This window comes from Gymnoscopelus braueri, assembly GCF_963280865.1.
Source record: "Gymnoscopelus braueri genome assembly, chromosome: 13".
In the NCBI taxonomy this organism is placed as follows: domain Eukaryota; kingdom Metazoa; phylum Chordata; class Actinopteri; order Myctophiformes; family Myctophidae; genus Gymnoscopelus; species Gymnoscopelus braueri.
In genome coordinates, this window is record NC_137615.1 from 41,901,688 (window position 1) to 41,920,258 (window position 18,571).

At 45.2% G+C, this 18,571-nt stretch overlaps 1 protein-coding gene across 4 annotated transcripts in view; it reads right to left on the bottom strand.

Annotated features, from left to right (window-relative positions):
• Nucleotides 1–8,060: 8,060 nt before the first annotated feature.
• scaf1 (SR-related CTD-associated factor 1) overlaps nucleotides 8,061–18,571 on the bottom strand; it is a 10,647-nt gene continuing 136 nt past the window's right edge. Inside the window, exons 1-8 of one of the 4 annotated variants that reach the window (XM_080446818.1) lie at nucleotides 18,555–18,571; nucleotides 17,309–17,387; nucleotides 16,704–16,782; nucleotides 11,420–15,165; nucleotides 10,548–10,630; nucleotides 9,512–9,829; nucleotides 8,737–8,865; nucleotides 8,061–8,313 (exon numbers count right to left, since the gene is read on the bottom strand). The exon at nucleotides 18,555–18,571 is cut by the window's right edge and continues 136 nt beyond it. In XM_080446818.1, the coding sequence (XP_080302944.1) occupies nucleotides 8,155–8,313; nucleotides 8,737–8,865; nucleotides 9,512–9,829; nucleotides 10,548–10,630; nucleotides 11,420–15,041 (4,311 nt within the window). In that variant the 5' untranslated portion in view covers nucleotides 15,042–15,165; nucleotides 16,704–16,782; nucleotides 17,309–17,387; nucleotides 18,555–18,571 and the 3' untranslated portion in view covers nucleotides 8,061–8,154. Of the gene's footprint in view, nucleotides 8,314–8,736; nucleotides 8,866–9,511; nucleotides 9,830–10,547; nucleotides 10,631–11,419; nucleotides 15,166–16,703; nucleotides 16,783–17,308; nucleotides 17,388–18,540 lie in introns of all 4 variants that reach the window. The other 3 variants (XM_080446819.1, XM_080446820.1, XM_080446821.1) reach the window with 3 other exon arrangements.

Consider the following 18,571-nt stretch of genomic DNA (forward strand, 5'->3'; position numbering starts at 1 on the left):
ATCATATTACCCCCCCACCCCATAACACACACACACACACACACACACACACACACACACACACACACACACACACACACACACACACACACACACACACACACACACACACACACACACACACACACACACACACACACACAAACACACACACACACACACACACACACACACACACACACACACACACACACACACCATCATTGGCGGAGCTCTGGGTCGACTCGGGTATGAGGTGGGCAAAAAGGCGGATCCCAGAGCCACATATTTTGGACCTTTTTAGTGGAGGCTCTGTCCTTTTTGGGTCTGCGCTTGTCTTCTGCAACATGGCAGAGGTCATTATCATAAAGTGTGGCATCTTCATGTTTCCTCCAGGTTGCTGTGTCTTCCCTGGTGTTAATGACTATGTGGAGAAAAAAATAATTGCACGCGCGCGCACACACACACACACACACACACACACACACACACACACACACACACACACACACACACACACACACACACACACACACACACACACACACACACACACACACACACACACACACACACACACACACACACACACACACACACACATTGTCATAGACACCATGTTGCAATGTTTCCTTTCTCTCAGTTCCTTTCCAAGTTATACAATAGATGCAGTAAAGTAGCTCAAATATGTTTGCCTTTACTGACATCCTCAAAATAGGGACGCCAGTGTGTTGGATAAAATATATAATTAATGTATTCTTTTGTGCTCTGCCCAGAAATACATGAATTTAACTCAACGTTAAAACATTTTTTATATTGTATAAACACTAGGTCAGTGTGTACAGAAGCCCACAGCGTCAGAGTTAATTCAACACTTATGATAGCAACTATTTGTGGGACTGTGCGTGGATGAGCTCCCTCTGGACAGGGAGGCGACAGAGAGATCAGGGACATTACAGGAAGCAGCCCAACATTAAGACAACTGCGGAAACCCATTTCCTGCTGCTGTTGTGACCCATGTGCAGATACTGAACTGCTAGACCGTGTTACTCTACACACACCATGTCATTAACACTCTCCAACAAGCTTCTCTATTTATATTCTTTAAAATGTTCTAAAATGTTCCAAATATTTAAAAACATTTCAGAAATAGCCAAACTAGCAGATCTACGAGCACACAACTGAGGAAGAATGTCTTACCAAGTGGGTTCGGAGCGATCTGTTGGAAGAAACACAAGATAACGCTGAATTAACATAGCAACAAGGAAATAATACAAATAAAATAATCAAAGAATAGCAGTAGTATTAAAACCGTTTGTGCATTGTCCTACAGTTGCTTGAAGGTGCTGTGTGCAAGGTTCTTACTCCTAAATAATAATAATCTGTCTGTGCCAGTGCTAGCGCCCATGGCATTGTTTAGGTTTTAGCAGACAGAATGCCTCCGACTCCAGACTGGCAGTTAGGGGCAGGGTAGGGGTGGGGGGTAGCCTGGGTGGGGTGTGTTTGTGGGTTTATTTATCTTCTTCCTGACTTGTTTGTTCATAAATTGCCTATGACGCTTCTTGCCACTTGGTAGCATCTGAAAGAGTCTGTGTTTGGGATGGCTAGGATATTTGATAAGCCTACGAGCTTTGCTGACCCAAAGTCTGTTATTATTTGATAAAGCCTGTGTTGGCATTAGAGCTCAGGGTGGGTGGTGGTGGTGGTGCTGGAGAGGGTGTGGATGAGGGGCCCAATTTGGAAAATGGCATCCTCCTGTCCATAATCCCTAATCGTGCGTATGAACTGACCGGATGTTTATAGCATGTTGACTTCCTTATATTCTATTGTTCGATCCCCGGCGTGTTGTCAATAATATCCTGCGCCCAGAACCAGAGTCACATGCAACCCACCCCTTCATGGCCTTTGTTTCATAATGCTTCATTCTCTCTGAAAACTGTGGGACTGTGGCAGTGGTTCATACTTAAAGCTGCATTGAGTGAAATGTGGCCCCTATTGACAAACAAGTGAAATTACTATCTCCTGTGTTCCAAAACTAGACACATTCCTGTCTCCTGTAGAACCTCCCCCAAGATCTCCCCCTGACTCCCCAAGATCTCCCCCTATCTGCTATTTTCAGTGCACAATATGGTGCACAACCAAGTAATCAAGGGTTAGCTCTGGGAAATCCACCATATAGTGGTTGTGAGCAGCATGGGTATGGATGGGGCTGAGCAGATTTGGAAGAGCAAGAGAGTTGCAATGGGGTTTCTCCCAAATCTGACAGGTAATCAGTGAGGGGAGCCCGCGAGCACATATTGGTTGATAGAGTTGAAACCATACGTCACATATTATTTTCAGGCCTTATATGGCTATCATGCATATTGCACAGTGCAGCTTTTAAAAATCCATTTGAAAAACACCATCCACACACTCATAGCATGGTATTTACGTAGGTTTTGATCAGGGCCAGGGGGCTAAACACAGCCAATGGATGGAACTGCTCACATGATTATGCCCTGACTATGGTCTTGGGATATGCCTGTGTGAATGTGTTTATAAGTGTGTGTGTGTGTGTGTGTGTGTGTGTGTGTGTGTGTGTGTGTGTGTGTGTGTGTGTGTGTGTGTGTGTGTGTGTGTGTGTGTGTGTGTGTGTGTGTGTGTGTGTGTGTGTGTGTGTGTGTGTGTGTGTGCGTGCGTGCGCGTGCGTGCGTGCGCGTGCGTGTGTTTGTTTCCCTCACTGCTCTCTTTGTCCTTTGTGTAATAATGCCTAATTAATGCTCCGTCTTATGACCATTTGGCACGTCAAAAACAGCCCATTTACAAGCTTTGTGAGCTTGTAGATTGGCAATTTTCAGCACACAACACCAACATGTGAGACAAAGTATAAATCAGGCTTCAGGCAGATGAGAAGGAACTTGTCATCTGCCCAAGCATGGTTACTCTGATACAGGATGGAAACTGGTACCTGATGAGGAGACAAAGCCTCTGCTGGAACTGGATTCACTGGATCTGGAGCCGAACATTTTGGGTCAACAGCAGGGTCTTTGATAAGACAGGATCCTGGAAATCGCACAGGTTTCATAAATTAGTGACTTTCACTGAGGAATGTTATGATCTGACATGAGGGAGACATGAGGGAGTTGGCTTGTACCGGCCAACTTAAAACTTCAAGTTCTGCCATGACAACAGTCACACCAGGGGCCACACCTGGCCCCCAGGGCCCCACGGGCCCCCAGGCGCTCCAATCCACACCAAACTTGGCACAAACACTGTTCAAGGTTCTGGCATGAGAATAGTCACACACAAAAACCTAAATTGCACACATACAGTATGTGGCACGAGGGCAGTCTTACTGCAGTGTTAAACACTTGAAATGGCCATAACTCTGTGACCATTGCTCTGACCCTAACCATAACCCTAACCCAGCGGAATGTAGGACTAGAAAATCTACAGTATTTTAAATAGGGGAACAGTGTGTCTTCAGCCATATGATTTCATGCAGGGGTGAGTTAACCATTCTGCTGAGAGGCAGTACAAATATCAATTTGAAAATGTTGATAGATTTGGAGGACGTCATTTCACATCTAGGGTAAGTAAGAGCGTATGGGTTGGATAAGACCAAGATCTTCATTTATAGGCCTATAAGCATGCAGAATTCCCTCTTCCCATTGATTCAATTTACTACACTAGAAAAACAATATGTGATATACTACATTTATATTATATACTATTATTAGTTATAATATTAGAGATGATATTGTATTTGTCGTTATATGTTGTATATTCATTATACAAGTTATTAGTTATAATTAGTTATAATAATCTATAATGTTCTATTATAATTATTCAGAGCTCTAGAAGATAACATGCTGGGACAAGTTGGGCTTCTAGAAAATCTTGTTAGTGGAGCCTGTTACAGAGCCTGCATTCATTTTATGGCCAAATTAGGCACTTCAATGTTGCTACAGAAGACAAACAGTATTTTGGGACACAAGGCCTATAGCTAAAATGAGCATACAGTACAAACATCAAATGGCATAACAGAAAACTGTAAGTGTCTACCTTAATAAAGAGGCCATATTGAGTAATAATTTAACTATAGTAATGTAATGTTAAGGTTTAACATAATTGTGTTACTGTATGTGCACTTCACATGACAGAGAAACATTTAATTTCATTACTCCACTCAAGATATGTTCTCTGTCCCTTCCTGGTAATGCAATGAAATGTGTTCAACGATGTAACAATAAATCTAAGTCTTTGATGTACAGTACTGCACTTGTGAAAGAATGCTGTACAGCGTGCATGCTTTAAAAAATAATGCCATGCAGTTATCTATCAATGAACAACATACATGTTGTAAACAACAACATAGCGTGGTAAACAGATAGAGGTGTAACCAAATATTCATATCTTTATGACATCAATATTTGGCACATGCTGTAATGTTTTTTTATGGTGTGGCTCTGAAAACTCATACAGGATAGGCCTACAAGATAAACAAGTGAAATTGGAAGTGATTAAACAAAACATTGAGAAGACTAAGTTGGAACTGGAAACAAGATCAATGATCTTTGTGGGGCTCTCTCTCCTTACTGGATTTTTCCCCCTGTTTAACAAAGCTGGAGAGATGGGGAGACCACTGTTAGTGAATAAAAAATCTAGCCTATAGCAAAGATTAGTGTCAGATTATAGAGCTTTAACCTTCTAACGATTTAGTTGTTTAAGTGTCTAATAAATAATACTGTTACTTTCTTTAACAGCATATAACTATCTCACTTTTTGCTAAAGGTCTAAAAAATATTTTCTATTGACACACTAATGCCGAAAGAGATCAAATAACCAGATTTAATCTCTCTTTAAGACAAATGTATTTGTGGAACATCTAAAGTGCCTAAAAACTTTGCACAGCACTGCTACAGACATTCAAAGAGGAAACTACAGTAGGAGTTTCACATTGGTAGTCAGATCTCTCCTTCTCTTATTCCTTCCTCTTTGGAATAAATAAATACTGTACAATATCTCTGCTTAATCCATGACCACCCTTTCTTTAAGAAAATGTGTTACCTCAGACAGGAGGACTATTGGTACAGCCCTCCTCATTGTTGTCAGACAGTGCCATCTAGTGTCCCAGTATGAAACATGTCCTCATCAGATGCAACTGTTCTGGAATGCAAATCGAGTGTTCTTGTTGTACTGTAGCTGTTCATGCTTCTATATGTTCTGACGCAACCAGGGATGGTACAGCACAGTAATCTACAATCTACATGTCATGCCTGATTTATACATGTCACATACCTAAAATAGCAAATGTACAAGTTCAAGTATAAATCAGATTGAAAAAAACATTGAAGCTGATAACTGCTCACTGGTTCTGGTAAGAGGACCAGCCTAATGCCTAAAATGTCACCTCGCGTCCTCCACAAATATTGATCGACAACTTTATTGATAATCAGTGGAATCAACCATAAGACCCTAGTTGTGAAATAAATAAAATAAAATCTATTTCTGGGATGTGCTGATGGTTAACCAGGTGTCTTCGGTTTGGTGACCTGTGTTGCCTGTCGTTCTGCATGTCTTCACCCTTAGCTTCCTGTTTCTCAACAATTTCCTAACAATCCTACCTAAGAATAATCTTTACTTTCTTTCTCACAATAATGGCACTCCCTATGTTTCCCAAATAAAACAAAAGATAAAATTATTCTAGCCTATATCATTAAATGCATCCATGCTTTAATGAGACCTGGCAATAACTGAAGTGGTGGCAACAGTTTGCAAAAAAGATCACTGGAATTCTCCCTGGTCAAACGAGTCAGTGTGCACCTTGTAGCCATGCCCAGCATGAGGATGGCTGGCATCATCCTGGGGAAGCATACAAGGAAAATCCACTCAAGTCTCATCGATGCTAGGGACTGATTTGCTGCCAGCAGTACAGGAGGCTTGATCTCACCAAGAAGATATATTGAACTGATTCTGCCAAGTGTCTAGACATTTGTATCTAAAACCTCATGGTGTCAGCCCAGAAACATACTTTTGGCTGCAGATGCAAAAACAGCACAAACTGGGTTCCTTGGACACAAGATAAAGGTTCTGCCATGGCCATCAGTCTCCAGAGGATCAACATAATAGAAAACATCAGGTCTGTTTGGAACAGGGCACTTCACAAACTATTTTAACCACATGAACCCTAGTGTCCCTAGAGAAAATAGCAGATCTACAAGCTGACTTTGTGAGCTCGGGAAAAAAGGAGGGGACCTAATATAGAAACTGCTGCAGATATAGAATATATCAACTACCAACAGACAGGTGCCAATTGTTAAACCTTCAAGATAAATATATTGTCAAATATGTATTTGGGGTGACTCGGTTGGTTGATTCAACCGACTTTAATAAAGGTTGACATGTTTTAAATAAATATTTGTTTTGTCTTTTTGAGGGAGTGACTGTAAATGTGTAATCATCCATGAAGGATCAACTGCCTCAGAAGTGTGTACTGATGTTCCTCTTGACTAGAGCCCAACCCATACATCACCCATTACTTGACTTTTCTTTGGCCACATCGGCATCAGAAATTATGCAGCTGATGTGTCCCGATTTTCAACCTCTTTCATCCCTATTTTGGCCATGTCATAAGCGAAAATAGTTTATCGTTTTTTTCGAAAATAGCAGATGTACAAGCTCACAATGCATGGCGACGACGCGTTGTGGGCTTATATATTAGCCGTTTTTTAATAGAGCTTAAATAAAATGAATTAAATTACCTTCTTTTAAATATATTGGTAAATACATAGGTAATGCGTGATCTAGGACTCCCCAGAATGGACTGAAGAATCTGGAATCAATCGGGCTCTAGTCTTGCCAATTACTCTGTCGTGTTCCGTGACTGATTCATTCTGACATGCATGATTGTGTATGGCTGACATTCTACATATCATATATTGTACTTCTTATCCATTTTTATAAAAAAAAAGAGTCACTTGCAATATGGATATCAGTGTTGCACTTTTGATATATTTGAGCTATCTTGCGCAACTCTTAGCACGCACGCATACACACTTAAGGGTCAAAGAATTTACAGACAGGGCTCAAGTGTCAAATCTATATTTTGAACCATCATCATCGTCTTCGCCATGGCCACCATTCATTCAGACATCCCACATAGAACCTGACTTGGAGACAAATTCACCTTGCATACCACTCACGAGGAAGAAAGGGACAGACACGAGATAAGAGAGACAAGGGGTGAGATGTGGTTTGTCTGTAGTGTACTTACAGTATGTACAAACATGTTTCGGTGTGTGCAAGTGTGTGTCCATGTGTAAACTTCGTCTCCCCTTTGGAGAGCTCCGGGGGGGCGGGCGGGTCCGTATATTGCACGGGTATGTGACCCAGCTTTTTTTTTTTCTCTCTACGTGACATGTATTTACAGCAAGACCGGTGAAAGACGTGAAAAGACGACAGGGGGGAGGGGCGAGGGCTGGGGCAGGTCAGGGCGAGGTTCAAGATTACATGGAGTCGACGAGTGTAGGCAGGGCATATTTAACCACATGAACCCTACTCTTAATAGTCAAACATTTTGCGAATATAACCGATCTACAAGCTCGCGACACGTTGTGAGCTGGTAGATCGCCTATTGCGTGCAAATCTCTTCAGGCGAAGAGATTTGGTTTGGAGGGGGAAAAAAGTAGGGGGTCAGATGCGGATCCCTGGGGCGGGTGGTAGAGCAGCCGCTTGGGAATCGGACGGTTACCGGTTCTATTCCGGCTCCCCCTGGGTTAGTGTTGAAGTGTCCATGAGCAAGACACTGAATCCCCCCAACTGCTCCTGATGAGAAGGTTGGTGCCTTGCATGGTTTCCTCCAACGTCGGAGTGTGAATGTATGCGAATGGGTGGAAATAACGCACGCTATAAAGCGCTTTGGATAAAGGCGCTAAATACTGTAAATGCACCATTTACTTTAACATTTACCCTGGGGGACGAACAAAGTACATAGGGTTTATGTGGTTAAAACAATAAAATCAATAAAAACAAAAAAAGGCAAATCAGTCACTCAATGGTCTCGGTGGACCCAAATCACGTGCAGGGGTTTTCTTGGGGGAGGGGGGGGGGGTCAGTAAAAAAAGTTTGTTTAAGAAGAAAAAAAAAAGGCCGATGGGGTCTGGGTGGAAGGGCCGACGCCAGCCCCTGGTCCATTCAGTTGGAGGAATAAAACGCGGCCATTTCTCGCTCCTCCCTCTCCTCTTCATCCATTTTACGTCCGTGCTTCCGGAAGTACTTGTACCTCTGGACGTAGAGCTTGACCAGGTTGCTGACTTTGACCGGGTTGATCTCTCCCGTTCGGCTGTGGCAGATCTGAGACATAACAACAACACAGTCATCACAAGATTTCTCAACAATGTTGAAAGACATAAAATGATGCTTGCTAGCTAGTCTCTCATTAATGCTTCCACCTAACAGTCTCCACATCGGACATGCTGAAAATGAGTGGAAAATAATGTGGATGAGAAAAAGAGCAGACCAAGAACAGGCTGACCACAGTTAACTATGTACTAGTTTACTGATTATAGAGGATTTAAGTAGTAAACAGAGGATGGCAAGTGTGTGCACAGATATATATTACGTGGAGAGAACTACTATGTAAAATGTATATAATTTACATACATGAATATATTTAATGTATTGCTTTGTTTATTTAACTTGTGCAGCACTTTGGTCGACTACACTATGAATGTGCTCTATAAAATAAAATAAATCAATGAACTAGTTCAGCCTCACCTTGTGAACAGCCTTCCTCAGGATGTCCTTGTACTCGTCTTTGTTGATGTCCTTGCGCTGGTAGTAGGGTTTGATGGCCAGTTTCACCTCCTCCACAGCACGCTCCTGGGTGTGGAGCTTCTTAAGGTACTGGAGGGGTAGTGGACAAAGAAGCACGTTCATTCACATACAAGTTACACCCAAATGGGGTTGAGTTTCAAAGCGAGCGTCCAGAAAAGGTGGGTTGAAATCCAAAACAGATAACTACCTCCCTGAATGAATGAATGAAAAACTATTACAACTACAAACCTCCCCTCAAATAATTTGAATATTTCTAAAATAGCTAAAATAGATCTACGATAGATCTACAAGCTCCGAACGCATTGCAATGTGACGTGTTGTGAGTTTGTATCTGTTATTTGTCATACGACAGCATTTAAGTGGTTAATGATTTTGTCTTTCTGTATAGCACAGAAAATAAACAGTGTAACCTAAGAGTGAAATTGCTATTTCTAAAGTGTATTTCTTTTATGCATCTGCTTTCCCTTGTCTGTTTTTAATGTGCTCAGTCCATTTTCATTAATGTTCCGTGTCCATTTTTAACACGCACTATTCGATAATGTTTGTAACCGTGTAATGGTGAACTACGCTATCTTATCTTGGCCAGGTCTCCCTTGAAAAAGTAATTTTAACCTGAAAGGACTTCCTGGTTAAATAAAGGTTAATAAAAAATATTTTAAAAATATATAAATAAAGAAAATAAGTCCAGATGAGTCTGAACACAGTCCATTGTTACCTTATCAGGGTCTTTACTTTCACTGTCCCATCCAGTCTCGCTAGACGTCCCGGTCGACAGCCCACACAACCCCGCAGGCAGTGGAGGGGGAGGGGTCTGCGCAAACCCACCACCCATGGACATGCCTGAGTTCATGTGAGACGGCGGGCTTTTGGTGCAGCCCACCAGCGGCAGGGAGCCGTGGAGAATGAACTGCGCGGGACTCGGACCAGGGGGCGGCGGCAGAGATGGAGGGGGCGGGATCTGCGAGGAAGAGGAGGAGGATGAAGAGAGAGGGGCGTGCGTCTGGGACTGGTTCTGATTGGCCTGGGAGAGGATCTGCCAGACAGAGAAGCACAGAGGAGCTCAACTTTTGTCGTTATTGAAACTGGTAATCACTGTAAATCCTGATTTATACTTAAGTCGTATGAAGGAGTCGTGTGCATAAAATAGCCGAGCTACAAGCTCACAATAAGTTGCGGGTGCAACACGTTATTTCTGAACGTCTTCACCTATAGTGCCAAAGAACCAATCAGCTACTGCTTTTTTAAATGCAACAGGAACTTGTGATGAGAAAATGTATCAAATCTATGAACTGTACCTCTAAATGTGTCAACATCTGCCAGACGTATAAGACAGCCAGGAACACAAAGAGGTCACGATCGGATCAAACATGGCATGTTTTTAACATGGCCATAGGAGAGGAATTACACAAGACATAGAAATCTCTGAAGGATCTCTGACGGCTGCACCGGAGCTCAAGCATATTGACCTTAGTTCTTCTTCTCCTCTTGGAAGTAGAGATGTATCAGTTTCTGACACATTTTCGATGAAGCAAAACCTCTATTCCCTCTCAGTAAGCCTTTTATTTAGTTGGCCATTTAACTTTAACTGAGACTTGTTTAGGAAATTTCAATAATTTTTCTTTTACTTTTTAGAAATATTTTTTAATAAATACAAATACCCCTCATGCATTAGGACAATGCATGAGGGACAATTCAATTTCTTTGGGCATACAACAAAATATCCTAAACGCTCATCCCTAATGAACACACACCTGGCTGGTTGCTTGGATGAATTCTTGAGCTTTGGCTCGACTGGCAATGTTGGCCTCCTCCATCTTGAAGAGCAGAGCTGTCACTAAATCAGAAAAAGCGTGTTAGAGCCTTACATAATTAAGAAAAAGACCTCACACAGTACAAGCTGTCCGAACAACTAAAGCATTTTTATTTATTTATATATATATATATATATATATATATATATATATATATATATATATATATATATATATATATATATATGTGTCTGCATCTGAGGTTATTTTACTCCTATCTGATGCCGTTTTAGCTTTTTGAATAGATTCAGGAATCATTAATTAAGCGCTCTACTCCATTGGTTCTCAAAGTGGGGTCCGGCGACCCCCAGGGGTCCTTGGGGGGGGTACCAGGGGGTCCTCAGCTAATTTAGTTAATATGCGTCACAATAATTTTAACCATATTTTATACTTTGGCTTTTCAAAAATAGCAGATATACAAGCTCATAGCAGCGCGCTATGAGCTTGTATATCTGCAATGTTTGAAAAAACCCTGGCACAAAATATTCTTGAGATGGGGGGGGGGGGGGGTCCGCAGCCAAATACATCATTTTGGGGGTCCTTGACATGAAAAAGTTTGAGAACCACTGCTCTACTCTAAATCTACAAATAATAAAAGTGAAGAAAGCAAATGGAAAATATTATGGCAAAACCTTTTTTAAGCTTTCCCCACAAGAACAGAAAACAGAAAATACACTAGTATAGAGCCCTGAGGGACTCCGCTCAACCATATGGGGTTTAAGTGGTTAATCTTGGCTTCTTTATTATATATATGGTGCTGAGGACCACTGACTTTAGCCACTGTGTGAGAAGTCAGAAGTGGGAAGACTCACATGCCAGAACTCCTCCAGCGGTGCAGTCCACTCCGGTCTGCAGACTCCAGGGGAGGGGTGTCGCCGCTGGAGGGGGAGGCGGTGGGGGAGGAGGCTTGTTGGCAGACGAAGACGACACGGACGAGGAGGACGAGGAGGGATCCGACAAAGACGGAGGGACAGACAGCGAGGCGGGAGCGGAGCCCGAGGAGGAGGAGGAACAAGGGGGCGACGCGAGGGATTTGGGTCCGTCGTCTGGGGGTAGGGGCTTTGCGTTGGAGGCGGAAAGGGAGACGCCAGGGAGACCCGACCCTTGGGACGCAGAGATGCTGGGAGGGCTTGAGGGTGGCAGGTTGGGGGTGGTCTGTGTGGGGCAGTCTTCGGGGATAAAAGAGGGCTCAGGAGTCTTACAACTGCTGTCCACTGTCTGGGAGTCCGGCGACGAATCCCTGGTGTCTCGGGAGGGGTTCATGGAGGGGGGAGGCGTGTGTGGGGGTGAGGAAGAGGGCGGGAGCGCGCTGGTGGAAGACGAAGAGGAGGATGAGGAGCAGGGCGCAGGGCCAGCCGGACCCATATGAGGACTGAGAGATTTGTTCCCACCCCCAATTCCAGTCTGAATATCTGCCGAGGCTCCGCCCCAGCCCTCGGCACCGGCCTTTGATTGGCTTCCGTCTCCATCTGCCAAAACCCCGGTGCTGCTTTTCTCCCTCTTCTTCGCCAGCCGCCGCCGCCGTTTGGTGGCCAGGGACGAGGAGGGGGAGGAAGCAGAGGAGGAGGTGGAGGTGGTGGAGCTTGGCTTGGCTTTCTTGGATTTCAGCACTGTGGGGCCGGACAAGGCTGAAGCAGAAGGGGGCGCGGCCAGGGAGCTGCGCTTGCCCAGTTCCTTGTTGCGGCCCCCCAGAGAGAGTGGCTCTGAGCAAGGCTTGAGAAATGGAGACCTGCTCTCATTGTCTCTGCGGAAGACAACCGCTATGGAGCCACCAACCACAGGACCCCCAGCACCTCCTGCTGGACCTCCTGAACCCAGGAGGTCCATGCCCAGCTTCCCAGAGCTGGCCGAGGCCCCCGTGGTGCTGCTCACACCCTCCCGCACAAGCACTGACACTTTGGACTGTAACTTGCCTTTACGGCTTCCCCCACCCTCCTTTTTAGACTTGCCAGTATGACCAGACTCTTTTCTTCCGGCTTTTTCACCACGTTCTTTGTCCTTGCCCAGCTTCCTCCCCCGCTTCGCCGGTGGGGGTGCAGAGGCGATGGGGGCCGAGGCAGAAGTAGCCTGGGTGGGTGAGAGCGAGGCAAGGGCTTTGCTTTTGGTTCGAACTGACAATGACTCGGACTGGACTGTTTTCTTATCCGTGTGGGACTTCTTCTTGGGGTGATGCCGTTTGAGGGGAGCTTTGGCTTTGGGACCGGGGGAAACAGGTACCGGAGGCAGGGCGGCGGGCGGTGTGTCCTCCAAAGAAGGGTAGTCCGAGTCCAAAGCCTCCCCGTCCAAAGAAAGCAAATCTATCTCCAATTTGTCTGAGTAACGGTCCGAATCGTAGCCATGATGGTACCTAGGCGGGGAGAGAGACCGGGATCGGCTGCGGCCGCTTACGACATCCTCTGCATCTTCGATTGAGCGCCGCCTCCTTTTTTTCTTCCTCTTGTGGGGCTTGTCGGAGTCTTGGGCAGGGCTGCGAGGTGATGCCGGGGCAAGTGGCGGAGAGCCGGGAACCGTGGTGGTGGTGGTGGTGGTGACTGTGATGGTTCGCTTGATGGCGAAGAGATCTGAACCATTAAGGTCCTGGATGGATGGAGGGACTACGGGGCGGCCGTTTCGTCTCCTTTCATGCCGTCTGTCGTGGTCGTGGTCGTGGTCGTTGTCGTGGTCCCGTTCCCTGTCCCTCTCTCGCTCCTTGTCCCGCTCCCTCCTTTCTCTGCTTCTTTGGGACCGCTTAGAGGCACCCCGTTCCCTGCTGCTCGAGTGCTGGCCGCTGTCCCTATCCCGCTTCCTGCTGCTGGAGTATCCATCCTGCTCTCTGTCTCTGTCATCTCGTCTTCGGTCACTGCTTCGATCCCAATCTCTATCTCTGCCTCGATCCCTATCCCTCTCCCTCTCTTTGTCTCTTTCTTTTTCTTTTTCTTTTTCTTTTTCTTTTTCTTTTTCTTTTTCTCGGTCTCGATCCTTCTCACGGCGCTCTTCAGATTGGCTGGAGAAGGAGCGTCTGTGCACAGCCCTTCCCGAGGAATTGTGGGATCGCGTAGCCTCCGGGCTGCTGTGCCGCCTCTTCTTCCTCTTCCGGCTGTTGCTTCTGCTGCTCCGCCTCGCCTTCTCCTCATTGGCGTTCTTCCGCCCCCGGTCCTTGTCCCTCTCGCTCCGCTCCCTGCTCCTGTCCCGACTGACTTCCTCCTTTTCCTTCCTCTTCTTCTTCCGCTTCTCCTCCTTCTCCGTAGCCTTCACATCCTTGCGCTTGCGGCGGTCCCGGTCCTTTGAGCTCTTGGAGGACTTGCGGCTCTTGGTGCCTGGCTCGGCGGGTAGCGGGAGAGGAGGCGAAGAGGGGGGTGGAGACGGCAGCGGGAGGGAGAGCAGTGGTTGGGGCTGCGGAGACAGGGAGGAGGAGGTGGGGCAGGACTTGTACCACACCTTACGCTGGCTGACCAGCTTCCTCCTCAGGTCCCCGACACCGACGGCGATGGGCTCGTCCTCTGGCTCGGCGTCCGCTGGCCAGTCACCCTCTGCCCGTACGGACACAAATGCATCGCCCTCCAGCACGCGGAGGATCCGCTCAGGTTTGGCTCTGCTGAAGAAGGGCCCGCCAGGCGGCAGTGGGAGGAGCCCCCCTGTTCCTCTCTTGCCGCCGCCTTCTCTCTCGGCAGCCCCGACAATTTCGCCCTCCTCGATCTCGGAGTGATCCGAGTCAGCATTCTCCCTCTTCTGCCTTCCTTTCCCACGCTCTCTTGTTCTGTTGGGATCCCGATCCAGCCTTCTTCTCAGGTGTGGCAGGGGAGGGCGAGGGGAGGGTGGAGCAGCCGGGAGCGCATCTGTGGAATCAGGGGGGGCCTCTTCTTTTTCCTCATCACCTCTCCTCTCTGCAGCCATCTCCGTCTCCGATTTCCTCCTTCCGCCCCTCCCCTCACTGCCGTTCTCTCCATTCTCCTCCAACTCTCTCGCCTCCTCAGCATCTGACACTGGGGAGCCTGTGGGATCAAAGGGGTCATACTTGTCCCCCTGCTCTTCTTCTTCCTCCTCCACGGCCCCTCCCTCCCTTTCTCCATCTGTAGGGTGGAAGGGGTCATAGATCTCTTTCTCTTCACCCTCTCCCTGTCCGTCCACACCCGAATGGGGGGACATCGGATGGAACAATGGATCAGAGGAGGAGGCAGTAAGGGGAGGGGTGGAGGCGAGGGCTAGGGGTGCAGAGGTTGAGGACACCTTGGCCACCCCTGCCCCCTTACCATGGCCTTTCCCATCGTTATGGTAGCCGGTCACAGTGGCGCTGGGAGAGGAGGACGTGGATGAGGGCGAAGACGGACCAGAGGAAGGAGACGAGGGAGAGGAGGAAGGCGAGGAGGAAGGAGGGCTCTTGGCAATCTCTGTAACTCCATGAGGGGAGGGGTTGACAGGCCTCCTTTTGAAGCCGGGGGCTGGAGATAAGTCCATGGGCTAGGGAGGCAGGTGATCAAGAGGGCCAGGCAGTGGCAGAGGGAGTCCAACACTCCGTGTTAGCTGGAGTGGAGCACGGATGGGGAAGACCACACTGGAGGTGCAGAATCAGGGAGGAACCCTGGAAGGTAAAAAGGCAAACAAGGCAAAAATATTCATTAAATGTTAATACAGCTTAAAGGGGTAATTCACTTTAAAAAACAAATTGGGTCATTTTATCGTCTACTCAGGCTTTTGGGAGCACCCCGGACAGTTTTTAAAGTTGCTTGATTCAGTATTTAGATATTTGATATTCATTTTATCAGACACGCCCCCTTCCTACACAAACCCATTGTAACTTCAAACTCCATTTGAACCATGTTAGATTAATCGGAAACACCCGTCCTTGGTTCTGGGGACTCATATTGTCCTTCTAATACGTGAGGAGACCGTGTTTTTTCAATTCGTTTTTTGGAAAATGAAAAAAAATAAAATAATAATAATTAAAATAATGAAATTAAATAAATGAAAAAAGTAATCGAAAAAAACACAGCCCCTCACGAATTAGGAGGGCAGGGTGAGTCACCAGAACCAAGGACGGGTGTTTTTGATGAACCTAAAATGTTAAAAATTGAGTTTGGATAGGAAGGGGGCGTGTCTGATAAAATGAATATCAAATATCTAAATAATGAATCAAGCAACTTAAAAACTGTCTGGGGGGCTGACAAAAGCCTGAGTAGACGATAAAATTACCCCAAAAAACGTATTGTACGTATGTATGTATGTATGTATGTATGTGTATATATATATATATATATATATATATATATATATATATATATATATATATATATATAGCACATTGGTTGGCTATTCAAAAATAGCAAACCGGTATAGAAGTTCATAGGGCATCACGTCGTGTTGCGCTATGAGCTTGTAAATCTGGAATTTCTTTGCAAATCTTTGAATATCTATATATTTTTTTTAAAGCGAACATTTTAACTCAAATCTTTGCTTCTGTGTGTACTTAGTTTAGAACAAAATATTTTTAGATGGGGGTCCGCCACCAAATACATATCATTTTGGGGGTCCTTGACATAAAAAAGTTTGAGAACCACTGATATAGCAACATACAGTAAGTATTTCAGAAAACTGTAAGGATTTAGAAGACATTTGTAGAATCGGACTCAGATCGTAATGGGTTAAGAACATTGGTTACTGCCACTATCAAGTTCAACCTTCAAAAAAACATATTTCATCTAATAACTGTCAAGAATGGGGCAGTTCCAAAAAGTCACTTCCTGTTGGCCATGATGTTTACCAACACTACAATCCAACTCCATATGTATATGCAAATTATGTATTAGGAGGACGTGTGTGTATGTGCTTGCAGAATTTTCCCTGCATATAATCAATTAAGCATCACAAATGTTCAATGAACAATTCCAACATGTTCAAGTAAACATTTTCTTTACATTGGATTGCTGGATGAAATTTGTGTCTTCAGTGTGTTAAACTTTCAAGGTGACAGAGTGTCAGTCACCTTAAGTTTGCCAATAAATGTTGATGTCACTCTTAAATGAGTTTCTCCCAATTTAACCAAATCGATGCACATTTACCGCATAAACATCTCCAAAGGAAAATGCAAACTCAGGGTTGGGTGCTAAGAAAATGTATTACCTCTCTTCCTCTTACTGATCCGGGAACAGCGGAGGACAAAATACGGAGTGCTGGGCCCTCAAGAGTCACTTCGGCTGGGCTGGAACGCAAATAGACCAAAACCAATGTGAAGGGCCAAGAATGTTGTGTCTTTTGGCCAATTCTAAAAACGCTTTCTAAATCCTGACCAATGTTTTCTGAAAAACTTCAGATTCTAATTCAAAAAATAAATATGTTGCTATACAGCAACAGCTAATGTTACACAAAGGTGTAGGTGTTCCAGGTCTAAATGGGTTAAATATGACAAGCACCATGAGTTGCGGAGAACGGTATTTTGCTCCCATGTATGCCGAGTGCGTATTTTGAAAGTGACAATAAAACGGACTCTGATTCTGATCAGAGTCAGTTATTCTGAAATAAGTATGTTCTGGTCCTGGGATGGGGCTGTTGGGTGTTAAGTGTCTTGCTTAGAGACACTTCGACAAACAGAACAGGCGAGGATCGAACCGGTGACCTTCCGATTCCCAGACGGCCTCTCACTCTCTCTACCCACTCACCTACCCGCAATTACATGTTATACCAGTCATGACAACTATCAACTGTGCAAAGAGCATGTGTTCATTTACCTGTCGGATAAGTCATGTGAGGAACAGGCAGGGAGACTAATTCAGAAGACGCTCTTGAACTTGTGGTTACCGCAGCTCCCTAAGAGAATACAGAATACAAATATTAACCAATATTTGCACAGACGGCTGGAGAATGTAAGTATCCAGTTTTGCCACTGTGGCCTATTGATGACAAAGCTCTTTCCATGCTTGTTGTTGTATAGATTGTACTGCCGTTTACACCACAAGACAAAATAATATCTATGGAAGTGTGTGTGTGTGTGTGTGTGTGTGTGTGTGTGTGTGTGTGTGTGTGTGTGTGTGTGTGTGTGTGTGTGTGTGTGTGTGTCCATGCACCAGCTCCTGACCTGTAGCTCCCTATCAGGGCTCTAAGTACAGTATGTCATGTTGGTAACAGCTAAGTCTCCTCCTGCTTTCCCATTCATCCTCTGCACTAAACTCATTTTCAGTCTGCGGGGTAAGAATTAAATGCTGAGATCAACTCTTGGAATCATGCGTGGCACAGGACTGTCACAGAGCTGCACTGCTTATTTCAATGACGGCACCACCTCCACACCTTCCCATCAGGGTGGTTGTTGGACTCCTGCTCCTACTCCTCTTTGTCCATCATCACAACAACAATAAGAGTATTACATTCTACAATCCTTCATCTCCTATTTGGTGGCGAGGCAGTGGCGTTCATGAGCGAGGAGAGATGCGAGACAATGAACATAATTCGTGGAGGGGTTATTGATATAGATCCTGTTCTGGCAGAAACGGTCAGCTGAACAATTCTTCTTCTGGTTGTATACATTATTAAAAAAAAGACCCACAATCTAAATAATAAGCCTTTTGGATTCATTGTGTGCGTTTTATCCTTTTGATCATTTGTGCATCTGGGGTATCTCTGACTAAGAGGGGCCAACGGTATTTACATGATCAATAAAGAATTTCAATCAATCAAAAAGGTTGGGGGGGGGGTTAGCCACTGCGTTGTTCTTCTGACAATGCACGTACACATAGACATGCACTGTAAGTGTAACTCAAATGCAATAATCATAGTTTACGGTCCAACAACAACCCTGATGTCCATCTGTACACTCTCAAGAGTTAAATTAGCCAACTCGCTAGCTGTCTGCTAACGTTTGCCAGCAGCAACAACAAGGCTTTTTTTTTTTTTTTTTTTTTCAAACTAGCCTGGTAGCTAACGGTGCTAGCCAACACAAGCTGGCTGCCAGGAGCCTCCACCTGACTGCATGCTGTTTACCTTCCATAAGACAATGC